The 13,074-nt window shown below is 33.5% G+C and overlaps 1 protein-coding gene across 1 annotated transcript in view; it reads right to left on the bottom strand.

Moving 5' to 3' along the window:
* LOC120636426 overlaps positions 1-13,074 on the bottom strand; it is a 67,689-nt gene that overhangs the window by 16,153 nt on the left and 38,462 nt on the right. Inside the window, exon 6 of the mRNA XM_039907903.1 lies at positions 12,628-12,822. Coding sequence (XP_039763837.1) covers positions 12,628-12,822 — 195 coding nt within the window. The remainder of the gene's footprint in view (positions 1-12,627; positions 12,823-13,074) is intronic.

Below are 13,074 nucleotides of genomic sequence, written 5' to 3'. Positions count from 1 at the left end.
AAACAAAATTTAGTGAAAAATTAGAAAAAAAAATATTTAGAAATCTGGTTATTTCTAATAAAATTCTTCTCAAAATAAATTTATATTCCATGAAATTCAAATTCAAATTCAAATTCATTTATTTCAAGTAGGCCTACTTTATAAGCACTTTTGAAACGTCAAGTATGCATGTTTGTGTGACTCTACCACCGGTTCGGAAAGCAGATTCTACCGAGAAGAGCCGGCAAGAAACTCAGTAGTTGCTCTTTTCCAACATCAACATTTACAATCATTTTGCTGTCTTGCGGGAGATGAGAGCGAGGCTGGCTGCTTCCATTCTACCTTGTCATTGAGGAATTCATCAAATGTATAGTAACCTCGCTGTACTAGATGCGTTTTTACACATTTTTTAAATGTATGCATTGGTAGGTCAAGAATTTCCTTGCGTGAAATAGTGTGATGCATTATGCAAATAATTATTAAATAAGTTATTTTCAACAAATATTTTTTTTATGTTTTACCGGGCGTAACGAAAGATTAGAAATAAGCAATAAAATAAGTTATTTCAAAATTTCTTTCAACATATATGCGGAAAAAATATTTCTCCCCATCTTAATTCCCCAATGGTATCATATTTGGAACTTTTTTTTTTTTTTTTTTAAATTCAAATGATTAAAAATGATATATAAAGATTTTAAATGATTTATTAGCCTGCATTTTAATAGAATAAGGCAAATTAACATACTTGAAATTGATAAAGAACGGTAAAAAATATTATCACTCTATCAAGATCACTAATTAGCTTCAGTGTATTTTTCATTCATAAACGAATACAATCCAATTGTATGGGTGCAAGAACTTTACAACTTTCGGGAATTGCCCGGTATTGTTTACATTCTTTGGTCGTGAACGTAAGCATACTTTATCAAGTTTTTAATACCTTTTTATTGTTGTTGTTAAGTTTACAAACAGTTATTTTTAACTTGGCAATACTTGCTCTCTTTTTTATTTTATTACATAAATATTGAAGCTGAATGAATTTAAGTCGTGAACATTTTTTATTAATGATTTTGCGATTTACGCTATGGTTTAAGTCAACTGTAGGAGTTACCAGAAACTGATGTTGAGCTATTGAATGCTGATCTCATATTACCTGCTATACGTACGTCAAACCTGAGTTGCTTACAACTACACTAAAAACAAAGCAAAGAAATGCCAAAGATAAATGAGCTATGAAGCTTAAAGTAAAACATTTATAATGCCTAAATAAACGAGCAAAGATATAAGAACAGAAACGAATTCTGGGGATGCATTACTAAAATGGACATGGGCAGGTATGACAAATGTTGCGTGAATGTATGTTAAAAAATGGAGCAAAAAATTAGCTAATAAAGGCCCTCGCCAAAGAAATGAGAAGGATAAGCAGATGAAATCACTAACACAGCTCGTGATAATAAAGTATGAATAAAGCTTTAGAGAGAGTTGTGGAAACCCCGTGCGTCTATACTCGTGCCTTAATAATAATTATATCAAACAATAATCTATGAAAGTAACTGCTATTCAGACTGTTTTTTAATGCAATTTTTTGAACTTAATTAATAAAAATAATAAAGGAAATGAAAAGGCGATTATAATGTTAATTAATTAATTAAAACCCAAAGTTCTATATTTCGGTGGATCGGTAGTTATTTATTAAAACCCAAAGAACTTTATTTCGGGGCTATTTATTAAAATCTGGAGGAAAAATAAATAATATCTGCTTTAAATGTTGGTTTTAGTTTCATTTAGGCAACAAGAAAATTAAAAAAAAACCATTAGTTTGCAATGTAAAGTTTTACGAGTGGTTCTTGCATATTTTGCTAGTTCATCTAAATAAAAAAAAAATTATATTTACAAATAAATAAAAACCAAATAGGTTATTACCGGAAAACACGAATAAGATGACATTTTCTAAAAATGAATCCTAGCGACTCTCGGAATCGGCTCTAACGATTTTGATGAAAGTTAGTTTACAGGGGGTTTCGGGGGTGATAATGCGATCTAGCTAAGATTCATCTATATTGGAATATCAGAATCACTTATATTGGACATACGACTATTTTTTTAAGTCGACTCATTTGCGGACGAAGTCGCGCGGGTCCGCTAGGCTATACTAATATTATAATGATGTTTTTGTTTGTCTGTTCGTTTGTACCAAATAGGCTCAAAGCTTATTGAACTTACGAGAAAAGAAAGCTATACCTACTTTGAAAAATAGTCCATAAATAAAAAAAAAAGTTAGATATAGAAATTTAAGAAAACTGCAATGGAACCCAAAGTAGCAAAAATTTTTGTCTACATTCATCATTTGGCGTGCGCTCTTAATGCTTAATGCTTAATCTTAAACAATTTAAAAGTGGTTACTATATACCTAATGAGAAAATTCTTAACGACAAGGTTGCTTGGAAGCGTCCGGCTCCGCTTTTATCTCTTACAAGATAGAAAAGTGAATGATAAATTGAAATTTCTGTTGTTTCGATGTTGGAATATAGCAGCTGATATTTCTAAATCATCAATTTACAGTGTCGTGCTTGCTTCATTTCGGTAGAAACTGCCTTCCGAACCGTTGTTAGAGTGAAAAAAAAGACAGACAATTTTTAATTTATATTGTGTACGCGGTCACTTCTAGTAAAACATAATTTGGAGTAGTCTATCACAGTTCACGGTGATGGCTTGACGCGAGAAAGCAATATATTGTCTAGCATCCGACGCGCTTACTCCTAAGCGACGAGCTTACTCCTAGCCAACGCGCAGGCGCGTGAGCGTGAGCGAGACGGAATCACTTTCGCTTGCGACCGTGACCTCGAGCCATCGTGTCAAGGCAATACGAAGGGCGCCTCCTGCGGAACCAGGTCTCGGATCAACCTACTTCATGCAATTAGGCCAATTGAAGATGAAAGTATTCTAGAATTCTAGAAAATGTGTGTTTAGGTAATATTGTTTTAGTGTAAATAATAAAGTCACTGCTTTTTATTGATTAACGTACATTTTCGACCGATTTGATTTTCAGAGAGGAGGTTCTAATTTCGACTGCATGTTTTTCTTTTGTATATTTGTTTCGCGATTACGCCACCATTATAAACTATTTTTTAACCGACTTACAAAAAAGGAGGAGGTTCTCGATTCGGTTGTATTTTTTTTAAGTTTGTTAGCTCAAAACAATAATTATCATTTATAAGCCGATTTGAATTTTTTTAGTTTGTTTGAGATGTCTTACTTCCCATTAGTTCCATTTTCATCAGGTCAAGATCTGTTGAAGGGATCTTTGAGAAACTGAGGAAACTGTTCATAAACTAAAGGGACACTTATAGCGATTTGAGTATCTTTTTAAGTAACTTGAGCATTTGTGATACTGACGACTTCGGGAGTCCACTGGGGTTATACAATAATTAGGGTTGCGCTTCGATTATAAAATATATGCTAGGTAGGCAATTTATGCTCGTCACAATAAAGGAGCTGATGGGGTAGTGCCGGGAGAATTCCTCAACCAAGAACGACCCGTCTTTGGGAAAAGCATTATTTTACAAGAGGTATTGGCCACGTGTTGGCATTTGGCTATTTTAACTAAAATAAAATTGCAAACCTACCCACGATAAAGCGTGATAACATTTTTCTATATTTGTCCATCTGTAATCTGTTTATAAGTTGTCCAGTGAAGTTTTTATTTCTTTATATTCGTATGGTAATATTTTGTCAATAACAAAGTTTTTTAAGAGTTAATCTATAGATTAGGGATAGATTGAATATACAAAATTGACACTAGTCGATAGAGTTCCGACTTTAGATTATCATCGTTGATTAGGGTGGTCTCTGAAAGTGAAGTCGAGCTCTTACCCACTGGGCTTTCACAACTTCCAAAAAATGATTTTTCGTAAAAAAAAAACGTAAGAATTTTAGTGCCACCGCCAGTGTGCCCACGCGTAAGTTATTTGCTTTAAAAAGTACACTTTAAAATCTAAATCCATTTAGTTTAGGCGTATAATTATTTATCCCAATACTGCAACCGGAACTAGTGGTACGCAATGCAGTCGAAGATAGTAGCGGGCGGAACATATAAGGGGTACGGCCGATAGATTGCGAATACCCCTATTTGGATTGTACGCAGCATCGTACAGTAACGTTAAATTGCTTGGTGGCCAGCCAAGACAAAAATTCAGAAACTATAAATTTTCTAATTACCCCTGCTGGAGGTCGAACCAGGGACACCAACAGGGTCCCTATTCATTCGAAGTCTGCAGCCATCGACGAAAAATATAATACAAATAAAAAGCGCCGCTCAAATATCCGCGTTCCATTCAGAATAATCTCAGCGTGATAAATCTATTAATCTTAAATCAAAGATTATTCTTAGCATAAGCTTAGCCAAGTTTTAAGTAGGCAAAGTTTGAGCAAGGCGCACCTAAGTACGCTTTAGTGATCCAAACCTCACCCTTCATAAAGACTTATAAAACTTTATGAAAAATCCCGTTGAAGTTGCACCAACCGTTTCAGGGATTAGCTGGAATCTACATATAGACAGACTATAAAATTAAGCATATAGAGAGTTAATTATTTTAAAAATTGTTTTTACACGTTTAATATTAGCTTTACTTGTATGTTTGTTTGTATGTTTTTAGCCGAATCTTTCTTTCTCTATTCAAACTGTCTGATTTCATTCATAAAACATTAATTTGATAAGATTATTCCATTTTTCAATTTCGCAATTATTTTTATTAGAGCAATCTTGCTCTAATAAAAATAATAGTATCATATAAAAACTAAAAATCACGCTTCTGTAAATAAACTAAATTAAAAGGTAGAAATTAGATTGGTTCTTTATACAAAGCGTGTTTTTTAGTTTTGAACTATAAATTTATTTTTTAAAAGTAGGAACCGTAAATACCTCACTGTGATTTATGCATTCAGTAAAATGCATTTAGTAAAACGCTTTTATTTTGGCGCTAAAAACTGGAACTTCTATTTAATAGTGTTCATTGATATAAATATAGACAGCTAACTCTTTCAGTTTATTTTTTTGGAGCAATAATCGACAAACCAAGCAAATAATGTACCTGATGGTTAAAAGAAACCATCGGCAATAAACAGAGCAACTCTTCGCAGGGATACGTATTATAAATTGAACATAGGAATTAGGATTAAAATGGATCTTATTTGCATTGTGTTAAATCTCAAATACAATTCTTTTCAGAACTTTTATAAAAAATAAATAAGAAGTATAGGATTTACGGCTCTAGAACGAGTGGCATTTGGTCCCTTTAACTTTGACGATAAAGAGTTTTATACTCGATAACGACTCCTTAGTTACGAGCGATTACGGGATCCAATATCGCCAATTTCCTAACTAAAGGCTGGCACTGAGATTATTTAAGAGAAAAAATCAATACCGAGCAATTTTTGACCCGAATTGGAAACTCTATTCAGGACCTCGTGAGTCAACCAGTCGAAATAAAAGTATAGGACACCGCAGCATATAAAATGGATATCAACGTTTTTCATTTTATCCCATAATTGCGCGCTCAAGATCTGCGACGAGGATTGGTGTTTTAACAAGTATTCAATTTAAAAAAAAAAGGACAAAGTAAATAAAACGATATGTTCGGATTTATTAAGTAGTAGGTAGACGTGCCCTTGCTTCGCTCGGAAATTACGGAATGTAGCGTACTATTACAAAGATTTCAACCTTCCTCAATAAATCAGATACTTCACATAAAGACTTATAACAGATAGAGTAGTACAGATCGTAAAGATAGCAATGCAACTACTTCATCATGTTCAAAGAAACGACTTTACTGTGTGGGCATAATATATCTATTCTTTCCCTAAGAGATTCAATCATCCACTATTTAAAATCTTCAATTACGCAAACACAAAATTGACAATCGGAGATGACCGTCCCGGGACCCTTATCTATAATTCTTTTAATTCGCTATTTCAAATGACTGCAATTAATATATGGCCTAAACAATGTTGACCCAACTCATTAAATAGATGGGTGCCCGACTTAGAAAGTTTGAAAAAGGCGTCAATCAGTCCCGGTTTTATATAGATACAGTACAGACCTTTCATCAAACAGTTACACCCCCGTCCCAAGGGAATCGCTTAGTTACGAAACTAATAGTATCCTATGTCCTACCTCGTAGTATGAACTAGCATCATGTCAAGTTTCTTGAATTCATTCAGTAGTTAAGATGAAAATTTCAGTTTTTGCTTCAGTTTTGATTATGCGCCATTAAAAAAAAAAAAAACTTCAATGTACAGAATTAGTCCCGTTCCAGTTTTATTATAGGTATATGGATGAAATAGAAATATCTACAAAAGAAAACTTCCACGTGCTGATCGTGGAATACTTCGCTTCTCGATAAAAGTGGTAATAAAATGATTACTTTACCCTGACCTCGCAATTCAATTAGTTTGCATGGAAAAATCCTGCTGTGAAATATACGAGTATAAGGAAATATTGAAGGTAACCCGTTATCAAGCAGCTTCAACTTTCTTTGTTTAACATTTGCAACAATGGCACAAATTATATTTAACTACATAATTTCTTGTAATATTCATTTGTAATTTAATATGAATATTGATTTATTTCGTCAAGAACCCAATGATTTTAAACGTGATATGATTTCGGCTTTGTCAAAGTATTTTGACCGCATTTTTAGATCTAGTTTTAAAATGTTAATTTTTTTATTTTTTTCCTATTGCAGTAGTACTTTTATTTATTTTTGTTTTTTTTAACTATTTATGTTGCTGTAATTATAACTTGTAGTTCTTTTAAACAAGAAATATATAATAATTAATCATAATAATTTGTCGATTTGTAGTAAATGCTGTGCCCATCTTTAAGTGGCTCGTCACATTGATAATTAACTTAATATGTTATGTGTATGTCACATGTTTTAGGTATTTTAATAAACAAGCATTTTATATTGCGGTTATAGAGAATTACACAAAATCATTTTTTGATGGTAAAGACGACCTAATTTCAAATGTGATATGGTGCTCATTCGTTGGAGAATTTACCAACGTAGTTTTATTTCCGACTAACGTCTCGTTATTATTTAAAAATTAAAAAAAAAGGTTTCCGGCTTTTTCCTAAGTAATTCGCCTACAAACCCTATGCTGCCATAAAAAGCAACTGTAACAATGTAATGTCTTGTTCATTTACTTCGTTTTATGATTTTTAACGATAAATAATAAAAATAAGCAGTTAAAATTACAATTTTAAAATGATCAAATGAATAAAGCTTTTTCGTATCACCCCTTGTGCTTTAAAAATGATAAAACCACTTTAAATCATTCAATTTTCATCGTTTCTTTTCTTCCTTATAGCTCAAAGAAGAGAATCTCTACGTCTTGAAATCAGAAATGTTCTTCAGATATTTTAATAACAAATTTTTTCTCTATGAAGAATAAAAACTGAGTCAATAGCAAGATCAATAAAAGTTTATTATATTTTACTTATATTTTACTTCTTGATAAATGAATTTAGAGACAAGTGAATCGCAGAAAATGGCTGCTTTATATGTTATATTATACATACAGTACAACCAATAACCTATGACTAAAAGTTGATATGAGATCGGTTAAAATAATAATAATCCTTTTGACTCCATCTCCTGCTCTCTCTCTATCTCTCTCTCTCTCTTTTTGTAAAAAGACGCCCTCAATCAATGTATTTTCTCTTTATAAAAAATACATTGACCCGTTTCTGAACCCTTATTGCGTGAAACAAGAACAAACTATTTATGTTTACATATTTATGGTACTCTAGTGTAATGGTTTCGAACACATAAAATAATGACTACTTTTCAAAACAATTGTGAACGCTGCCTTCGCTTTTATTATGTTTTAAATTGTATGTTATGATAACGAAGCGGAGACAGTGAGTTAAAATTAAGTCCACAACAAATATTATTTGTTTATACAAATTCAACTTAACGTATATCTTCCATCCCCCTAAACATTAAATTTAATATGCCGAGAAACAAACAACTATGCTAACAAATATTATATTGGTTTCACTTTACTTCGTGCACATACCATACAAACATACGTCTTTCATTCTACACAATATACGCCGACTCAGTGCGTCGCACGGTGCGCTTGTTTTATTATTAATTTCGCTTAGCATTCTTTGTGACCTTTTCATTAAAGTTAGCTCCAATAATTCGTAAAATTACCTATACTCTAAATCCAGAATATCAAAAGTTGAAAAAAAACACGAAAAGACCAACTCTTTAGCTTTATTACACAATTTTTTAAGCGAGGTTACTGTACAATCGATGAGTTTCTTAATGACATGGTTGCATGGAAGCATCCGGCTCCGCTTTCATCTCTCACAAGATAGAAAAATGAATGTTAAAATGTAAAATGTAAATTGTTGATGTTGGAAAACAGCAACTGCTGAGTTCCTTACCGGCTTCTTCTCGGTAGAATCTGCCTTCCGAACCGGTGGTAGAGTCACTACAAACAGACAGACTTGACGTTTCAAAGGTTCTTATATTAGGCCTACTTGATATAAATGAATTTTGAATTTTGAATTTGAATTTAAGGAAAAAGCTGTATTTTTATAGATATATTTAGATAGATAAGTGTGTCAGTTAATGTTTGGTTATTCATTCAATCATATGGAAAGAGAGCAATTTTTTTAATAAAGTGATTATATAGACAAAGATGGAAGCGTTGGCAGTTATATTTAACTTAAGCCCGATTCCTAGAAGGCACCGAATATCAAACCGGATATCTCTATATATCGCTTTGCGACACGTCTTCGAGACGAAAAAATCACTAAGTAAGTATAAATTCCCAATTTACCCCTGCCTGGACTCAAACCCGGGACCTCCACTTAAAGACTATAATGCTCATCAAGGAGGTATATCAGCCAGTAGGACGAAATCGCGAGCCGTTAAACTGAGGCAAGTTGGTAAAGTAAAGTAATAAGTGAGTAAATTCATAATCTCTTTTATGTATTCAAAGTGCTTGTTATTACGCTTGAATTGATAACACCATAAGAGGCTTAAATCTCCATTCACGCCGGCGTGAATAAATTCTCCCGGATAAACCCCGACTACGTTAAATAATGATTTTGCCACTATCGTAATTATTACCACGCCGGTGTTTATTTAACAAGTATTATCAAGTAGCGGGCGATCGAGAGATACTTAACATTTATATTTCGCTGCGTGAGCGAATCAGATTTGCACCTACTATTTACGTGATTTAATAACCAGTGTTGTCCGTTTATTTTATCTTTATTCACGGTGGCTTTTGAATCGATCTTATTAAATCTGACCAAGGTCTACTTATTGATTGGTAAAAAAATCTTGTATTAGCACAATCAAATTGATAGATTGGTGTTTAAGAATCATCCTATATCTGGTGTCAGTAGCGGGATGCAGCGGCGGCGTCTACTCAATTGCGGTCATTTCGTGCAGCAGAAAAAAAAAATTCTTTCAAATTTCGAATGCTACATTTAAAGGATCGTTGCGTCACGGTAGACCTTCCTCGGCGTCTGCCATAAAGTATTATGATAGTACGTATCATAAAGAGGTAGTTCAGAGTATAGACCCACCACGTTGTTCCAAAGCGGGATGGCGGGCTTTAACTAATATAATCAAATGTTAGAAATCGTTATCGAGACCGTAGGCGTAATGTTCTTACTCTCCGAGACACGGGACTTGTCGCCGATTTCTAAACTCTAGGTATGTACTAAGATCTTGTTAACATAAATACCCAGTACAAATTCTTAGTATAAAGTATTTTTTTTCTGAAATCTCTCAAAAAATGCAGACGAGGACCACGACTAGACACAGCACAGACAGAAGTCTAAAATGATATGCCCATCTGCCCAATCGTGGCAACAGGGAATAGATTAAGTTTACCCCCGTTTATTACACGTGTCATCATCATCATCACATCAACCCGTTACCGGCCAACTATAAGGCACAGGTCTCTTCCCAGAATGAGAAGGGGTTAGGGCCGTAGTTCTCCACACTGACACAGTGCGGATTGGTCGACTCCACACACCTTTGAAAACATTATGTAGAACTCTCAGAAAAGCAGGTTTCCTCGCAATGTTTTCCTTTACTGTTGAAGCAAGTAATATATTAATTACTTGAAACGCACATAACTTGGAAAAGTTAGAGGTGCTGGGATCATCATGGTTTCATTACACGTGTATCATTACATTATTATTTCGACATATGCGCAAATATTCATAAAGCTGTGGGAGAAAATAAAATTGTATCGTTCCCTCGGGGAGAAAAACATCTACTGCCATAAAAAATTACGTAATATCACAAGGGGGAGAAGGGGTGTGAGATATCACGTATCTTTCGTTGTACGCGCGGTTTATTTGCCGGAAATCGGAGCGTGACCATTAACTGTTCAGTTTTTAATTTCCCAATATTGAATTAGATTGAAACCTGTGTGACGTCTCTCAATAAGTTCAAAGTTTATATAAAACATAAGCTTATAGAAAAATCCTACTAAATGATTAAAAAGCCTGGGTATCAATTGCCCTAACTTCATAGCTAAATTATAATTCGACTGTGAGATGGTGATAACGAAAAAAAACCCTGAGTAAGTTTGTCCTGGACTCTTCATAGACCAGGGCACGTATGGAACACTCCTAGATTTCATTTTAAATTAACGAATGTAGTTATCACCATCACCACCAAAATAATGTTAATAACATATGTATGAACGCTTCATAAGTGACTGATAGGTCTACAAGAAAAAAATAATTGAATTGTACTTTTTAAAGAGATTATTGGAGTATATTGATAAAAAACCTGACCGTTTCAGATAACCCCCACCCAACCAGATTATATAAAAATAAATAGTCTCCTGGCCAAGTAGTTTTTTAACGATATTCCAAAAGCTTAAAACAATAATAAAACTAAATCATTTATTTCAATTATCAAAGTTAAATGTTACAAACATTATTAGCTTGAATAAAAACTCTGTCAAATATTTTCACTTATATTTTAGGTAAACTCTATGGCAGAAAAGGAACTACAGTAATTACAATTTATTTTCAGCATCTCTAGTAAATACATTTCGTCCGTGAATGAAATAAAATCCAATGTATTTTCTAAAGAAAGTATGAATAGACTCGAAGCAAGGTGGCGTCAGAGTTTATTTTTTAAATAAACTGAACATTTTCCAATAATAAATAATACTGTTCTCTGCTCTTTTATATTATTTTCTTTGAAGGTAGTTAGTTAGTTAGCATTGAAACGACCTTACGAGAGCTTATTTTCTACACGTGTATTCATTACTAAGGAGAGTTCACAATAGATTCATTCGATGTTCATACCATACAAAAACAACTTTACTGTAACTTAGTTACTATTAAATAAAGTTAAAGTATCTTAAAAACAAGAACTGTTTCAATTTAATGAATATATATTGAATACCAATGTATCTACTTTTAACAAAAAAAAAAAAACACAGTCAAAGTCAAATATGTTTTTATTCGAATACGCAAATAGATGCACTTTTGATGCGTACATTACATGTTAAATATGACATAGAAGTGAGTTGATGGCAATAACTAAATTTGTAAACTAAAAACTAAAGCTATGAGGGTTCTAAACGCGCCCTGGTCTAAGAAAAAGCCCACAAACTTATCCGGTTGTTTTATTTTTTTGACGTGACAACGTCTTATAATTCGATGGAGCGGGCTGCACGCACGAAAAAACATGAAGTATGCCGCGTTACCTCACTCTGAGGCGTTCCATTCAAGGCTTGAAGTGCAAGCGAGAGCGCGGAACGAGCGACAAAGAGGCACAGTCAGCCTCCGCGTTCGACAACAGCTGTCTCTCTCCTACTAGAGTGAGCGATGCGTCCGCGTGGACAGCTTCTATACAATAATACATTTACATGTTTTCGGCAAGGATGAAGTGCAGTGAAAAGTGAATGTGGTGTCAATTGTTTATAGCAACGATAATATCTATCAAACAAATAAAATTAAAATTTTCTTTTGAAAAATGCAACCATTCCATCAGTATTTTCTTACGACGTTGTCACGTTGAACTATCGTCAGTAAGCCGACTTTACAGACAACCAATTTTTTGTTATCATGGTGATAACAAAAAAAAAGGCTCACATTGTCATTTAAAACTATTAAAGAAGCAATTTACACCCAAGCATTTTTATCGTTGACGTAGTCCTTAATACTATAATAGGACTTTTCTATAAGCTTATGTTTAATACAAACTTTGAACTTTTTGAGAGACATCTCCATAAAAACATTTTCGTTATCCATCTATACGTCTATCTGTTTCGATTTCCTTCCCTTACAATTTCTTTCACATCGTCAATAGCCTATGACAGTCCACTAATGAAATAGAGACCTCTTCCAAGGGTGTGCTCGTAATAACCACGTGGGTCACACGACACAGCTGCCCGTTCTATATTCTCATATTCCCTTTTACGTAAAACGCGGGAAAAGGACAGGTGGTGACAACTGTATTCTGACGCGGCATAATATACCATCTGCAATTCCTCTTACATACTTAGTTAATACCAAGATATCACAATCGCAGTTAGGTGTAAACTAGTTAAACGTCTCAAAATCTAGTGCAGTATAAAACAAATACTCACAAAGATAAAAACCGGTAGAGTCACCCATAAAAACGTCCAGAACCTTGTGGGTTTGAAGCCAAGCCAGAACTGTACGTCTGTGGCAAATCTCTGAACTCCGTACACCCACATAACAATGGCAACCTTGAACCCTCCAAGGTAAAGTGTACACGTGTTTAGTCCAGATAATACTCCTAATCTTCTTTGTGTCGTGAACTGTAAAGAAAAGTTTTTGTAATGACTGAATATCCTAGACGGCATAATTAAAACTAAATTATGTATATAAAATATTTTCAACTTTTTTTTTTTTATTATTTTTTAGTGTTAAATTTAATTTAAAATACAACTAAGTTTTTCTTTACAAACTTCCTCATGCAAACTTTAATCCCCAATTCAAATTTCAGTTGGAATGTTTGCTGAAGAAAGTGTTACAGAAAATCATTTTTGACAGAAAAAACTGCTTTGTTG

The sequence above is a fragment of the Pararge aegeria genome, chromosome Z, assembly GCF_905163445.1.
Source record: "Pararge aegeria chromosome Z, ilParAegt1.1, whole genome shotgun sequence".
Classification (NCBI taxonomy): Eukaryota; Metazoa; Arthropoda; class Insecta; order Lepidoptera; family Nymphalidae; genus Pararge; species Pararge aegeria.
The sequence above is the reverse complement of the archived record's forward strand: the minus strand, read 5'-3'. Positions and strand labels throughout refer to the sequence as shown.